Source organism: Humulus lupulus, chromosome X (genome assembly GCF_963169125.1).
Source record: "Humulus lupulus chromosome X, drHumLupu1.1, whole genome shotgun sequence".
Classification (NCBI taxonomy): domain Eukaryota; kingdom Viridiplantae; phylum Streptophyta; class Magnoliopsida; order Rosales; family Cannabaceae; genus Humulus; species Humulus lupulus.
In genome coordinates this window covers 13,608,492-13,613,901 of record NC_084802.1, presented here as the reverse complement: position 1 = coordinate 13,613,901, position 5,410 = coordinate 13,608,492, and the positions used below count along the sequence as shown (strand labels likewise).

Genomic DNA, 5,410 nt, shown 5'->3' with positions numbered 1-5,410 from the left:
GTCTACACCATGGGTAAAGACCCTTTTGTTTAAGTGTAGAAATTTTTGATGAACTTCCCGTTAACGCATGGGTAAATGCATCGACCTTCTAAATCTAAAAGTTCATATGCCCCTCTTAGGAAGACCTTAGTGACAACATACGGTCCTTCCCATTTTGCCTCAAATTTGCCTTTCATCCTTCTAATTATGACAACATGTCTTTTTACAATAAGCACTAGGTCTCCAACTGAAAAATATTGGAATTTAACTTTCTTGTTGAATGCCCCAGCTACCTGGGCTTGGTAAATTTCGAGCTTTTGTTGAACATCAAGTCGTTTTTCATCTAATGCTTCAAGCTCAGCTAGACAGACTTGCACATTTTCATCTGGGGTCGTTAGTTGAGTAGCAATTCTTAATGAAGGTATTTGAACCTCCAAAGGTAAAACTGCTTTAGACCCAAACACCAAGTTATAAGGTTTACAATCAGTCGTAGTTCTTACAGTGGTTCTTTAAGCCCACAAAGCTTCTGGGAGGCGTTCGTGACAGTCCCTCTTATTCTTTGTCGTTGTCTTCTTCATGATTTTGCATAACACCTTATTAAATGCTTCTGCTTGACCATTTGAAGACGGGTTATAACTAGCTGAGAAATTGTGCTTGAATTTGTACTTGTCCATCAATTTGACCATTGCCTTACATTTGAAATAAAGGGCATTGTCGGAGATAATTTTTGAAGGAACCCCGTATTGATAAATTACATGAGTCCTTATAAAATCTGCGACATCCTCTTCTCATACTTCTTTTAACGGTACAACTTTGGCTCATTTGGAGAAGTAATCTGTAATAGCCAGGATGTATTTGTGGGCTTTGGATGAAGGTGGTTTAAAGGGACCCATAACGTCCATTCCCCATGTTTCGAAAGGCCATGACAGTATAGAAGGATGGAGTGGTTGAGGGGGTTGGTGGATGAAATCTCCATGTAATTGGCATAACTTACAACATTTGGCAAAATTAATCTCATCTTGAACCATAGTAGGCCAATAGTAACCCAACCGCTTTAATTGAGTTGACAGTTTTGGGCCAGCTTGATGAGCGCCACATTTACCAACATGAGTTTCTTGAAGTGCCTATGTCGTCTCTTCTTTTGAGAGACATCTCAACAATATCCCATCGAATGAGCATTTGTATAACGTGTCATTAAAGATCACAAATTGAGGCGCTCTTCTTCTTACATCCACTATTTTTCTTTTAAGTCTTCTGGCAAGACTCCTTTTTGGATGTAGTCTTTGATTGGTTGGCGCCAGTCAGTTTCGTTTGCATTGTCATGGAAAGTTATCAAGTTGACTGTATTTTCCTCTTTAACTCTTTCTGTGGATTGAGGTAGCACATGGCATTCTCCTATTGTAATTTGGATATCTCTTTCTTCAGGAAGTGTCAACGATGCAGTTAAGTTAGCTAACACATTAGCTTTACCATTTTTTGATATAGGGATATGATTTAGGGTGATATCTTGAAATTGAGCAAGCAAGTATTTAGCCTTTTCATGGTAAGGGATTAAATTCTCATGCCTGATTGCAAATTCGCCACTCATTTGTTTAATATCCAAAATCGAATCACCAAATACTTCCAATGACTGTATTTTCATTTCGAGTGCAATTTTGAGGGCGATAATTAATGCTTCGTATTCTGCTACATTATTGGTGCATATAGCCAGAATATGAAAAGAGTAAGGTATCAGGCCTCCTGACGGCATCACAAAGACAATGCCAACACCTGCCCTACTGTTTCTTGCTCCCCCATCAAAAAATAGTTGCCATGATGAAGTCTCGACTGTGAAAACTTCTTCGTCTGGAAGATCTTCTCGTAACTCCATATTGTCCGGAATTGGGTGTGCTACCAGAAAATCAGCCAACGCTTGTCCTTTTATTGCTTTTTGTGGGACAAAATTAATTTCAAATTCTGACAAAATCATGGACCATTTGGTCAGTCATCCAGAAAATACGGGCTTTGATAAGATATGTCCTAAGGGATCAGCTTTTGACACTAAAGTCACAGGGTGTGAGAGTAAATAATGCCGTAATTTTGTGACGGCAAAAATTAAAGCCAAACATACTTTCTCGATTGGAGGGTAGTTTTGTTCTGCCCCTACTAAAGTTCTACTTAGCTAGTAAAGAGAAACTTCTTTTCCCTCCTCATTGTTCTGCACCAGCAAGGCCCCTAAAGAGCGGTCAAGTGATGTGATATATAATATCAATTAGGGCTGAGCATTGGGCGGGTTGGTCGGGTTACAAGGCATTTTTACCCGTCCAATGTCATAATCGGGTTAGCAAAAGTGACCCGTAACTTGCCCAATTAAGAAAAAAAAAATTTAACCCGTCCAATAATTTGGGCGGGTTGGTCGGGTTAACCCGCCCAAACCGAAATAGTATTTTTTTTTGGCAGGTTGGTCGGGTCAACCCGCCCAAACAAAAGTGGTATTTTTTTTTTTACATTTTTGTAATTTTTTTCTTTTAAATACTAGTACTAATAGTGTGAAGTTTATATTTTTAAGCTTAAAAAAATATTTTAAATTTATAGTAAAAAAATTAAAACAAAACTTAATTAATTTATATATTTATTTGAATATATTAAAAATAATAAATTCTTAATTGGGCGGGTTGGGTTATATTGGGCGGGTTGATAATTACTTTCAACCCGCCCAATGTAACAATTGGGCGGTTTAAATTTTGATCGGTTTATTCCAGTTGCGTTTTTTGGCAGTTTTTTCGGGTTAGTTTGGGCGGTTTATTCGGGTTGTAAAATTTTTTGCACAACCCTAATATCAATGGCTTTCCTAAAATTGGAGCTCTCAACACGGGTGGGTGTAACAAGTATTTCTTAATACTTTCAAAAGCATTTTGGCATGCCTCATCCCATATGAATGAGACATTTTTCTGCATCAATCTCGAAAGAGGTTGACATCTGCCGAAAAGATTTGAAATGAACCTTCGAATATATGCAAGTCTTCCTTGTAGGCCACGTAATTGACGTAAGTTACGTGGGGGAGGCATTTCCAAAATTGCTTTTATTTTTGCAGGGTCAATTTCAATTCCTCGATGTCTAACAATAAACCTGAGAAATTTTCCTGATGCTACCCCAAATGCACATTTTAAAGGGTTCATCTTGAGTTGATGTTTTCTAAGTCTATCAAAGACTCATTTTAAATCATCAAGATGATCTTTCCTTTCTTTTGTTTTGATCACTAAATTATCAACATAACATTCAATAGTATTGTGAAGCATGTCTTCGAAAATCATGGCCATTGCTCTTTGGCAAGTTGCCCCTGCATTATTGAGTCCAAATGGCATAAATTTATAACAAAATATGCCTTTTGGTGTTCGAAAAGCGGTGAGCTCTTCATCTTCAGGTGCCATCTTGATTTGGTTATACCCAGAGAACCCATCCATGAATGATAAAGCATCGAAGCCAGTAGTAGCATCTACCAATAATTCAGTGATGGGGAGTGGGAATTCATCCTTTGGGCAAGCCCGATTAAGGTATCTGTAGTCCACACATATGCGGAGTTGCCCATTTTTCTTTATCACAATGACAATGTTTGTGAGCCAAATGGGATACTTAACTTCCTGAATAAACCAACAATTTCTTAACTTGTCAATTTCTGCCTCAATTTTGGGAATTAGCTTTGGTCAAATTCTTCATTGAGATTGTTTTACACGGGTAGCGTCTTTCAATACTGACAACCTGTGTACAGCGACATTTGGATCCAACCCTGGCATGTCTTGATACCCCCAAGCAAATACATCCTTGTATTCATGAAGGACTTGTTTGTATTGTGGTAATTCTTCTTCGGTTAATAGAGCACTGACAAATGCAGGCTTTGGATCATCTTCGGTTCCAAAGTTGATCTTTATTAAATCATCCACTATTGCTTGTCCTCCGTTTTTGAGTTCTTGGGGTTCTGGTTGAACAATGTCTATAAAATCTTCTGAAGGGTTTGAGCTTGAGCTTTCATATTCTACGGCCAGACTTTCTCCAAAAGAGAGGTAATTAACTTGAGCAATATTTTCTTCATCTTCTTGTGTTTCATGCCCCTGACAAATAGTAATTCTCAAGGGTTTCTTTTGTTTTAGCACCCATTGCTTTTGTTTTTTTAGGTGCCTTTGGCTGTGGAACGCTTGGGAAAACAAGCCTCTCGACTGCTGACACTCGTGGGGTGGATGTGCTTGCTTCAAGTCTGTCGAACACCGACACCCGCGGGATGGGTGTGTGTACATCGCCATTGCGAAACATTTTTTGTTCTTCTTCTATTAACTCATTTGGTTCAAAAGAAGCTTTTAACAATCACTATTTTGATGGATTGTGATTCCTTTTTGCTTCTTAACATGGAACTTTGTCTTATCCACTTTGAAGGATTTCGGAGTTATAGAAGTTGAAGATTTTTTATTAAGAGTAACAACCCTTTTATTTTTCTTGCTATTCTCACCAAAAGTAATTGAAATTTTCATTTTACCCTTGGGTAGTGATTGATCAATTTTCCTTAGTGGTAAAATAAAGCTTGTAATAAGGGTTGTCATCGAATCTTCAATTGGTGTCAAAGCTTTTTGCCCTACTCCTCGTTGACTTTTAGGAATGTATTTGAAGGTTCTTTTTTTACTAGATACCTTCAAATCCTCCTCTTTTGGTTGACAATGTTTCACAGAGGGTAGTTGCTTAACTTGAAGGGATTTTTTTGAAGTTGAGCTTTCAGGACATTTGGCCTCCTTAAATTTCCCTTTCAAAACTGTGACATTAGCCGACTTGTAAAATTTTGCATCAGCGTAATTCACCTATTCCCCGTAAAAAGGATTTGGGTCTGCGTTAACACTTTTGACTTTTCTTTCCTTGCAAAACTTAAAGCATTGGTGAAGTGTTGAAGGAATGACCCCATATTCATGAAGCCAAAGTCGCCCTAACAACATATTGTAGGATGTGTCTGAATCAATGACATGAAATAAAGCTTCAAAATTTAGTTCGCCTATTTCAACTTTTAATGTACTTCCCCTTACTTTTTCTTCGACTTGATTAAAACCTTGAATTGTCAATGATGATGGAGACAATTGGCATGGATGTAAACCAACGTCTCTCAAGGTTTTTAAGGGAAGTATATTCACAGCTGATCCACAATCCAACATGATACGACTCACGCAAACCTTGGCAACCATACCTGTCACGTAAAGAGGCCTATTATGCAAGGCGGCTCCCAATTGACAATCCTTATCATCAAAGGCAATGCATGCCATACAAGAGGTATGTGTCTCGAGTGATGTAGGATTTATTGGCTCTATCATCTCCGTATAAAATTCAGGACTTGTCAATGCAACAACAAGCGCATTTCTATGCTCAGGAGACATTTGCAATGCATCGTAAACACTCAAGAGAGCAGGGATGCGCTTTA

At 38.2% G+C, this 5,410-nt stretch overlaps 1 protein-coding gene across 1 annotated transcript; it reads right to left on the bottom strand.

Annotated features, from left to right (window-relative positions):
- Nucleotides 1-1,213: 1,213 nt before the first annotated feature.
- On the bottom strand, nt 1,214-1,948 carry LOC133805538 (uncharacterized). The gene has a single exon (XM_062243722.1). The coding sequence runs from the start codon at nt 1,946-1,948 to the stop codon at nt 1,214-1,216; it is 735 nt and encodes a 244-aa protein (XP_062099706.1).
- Between the last annotated feature and the right edge of the window lie 3,462 nt (nt 1,949-5,410).

Excerpts from the sequence above, each read along its gene's own strand:
- LOC133805538 (XM_062243722.1), bottom strand. The coding sequence starts at position 1,948 with ATGATTTTGTCAGAATTTGAAATTAATTTTGTCCCACAAAAAGCAATA.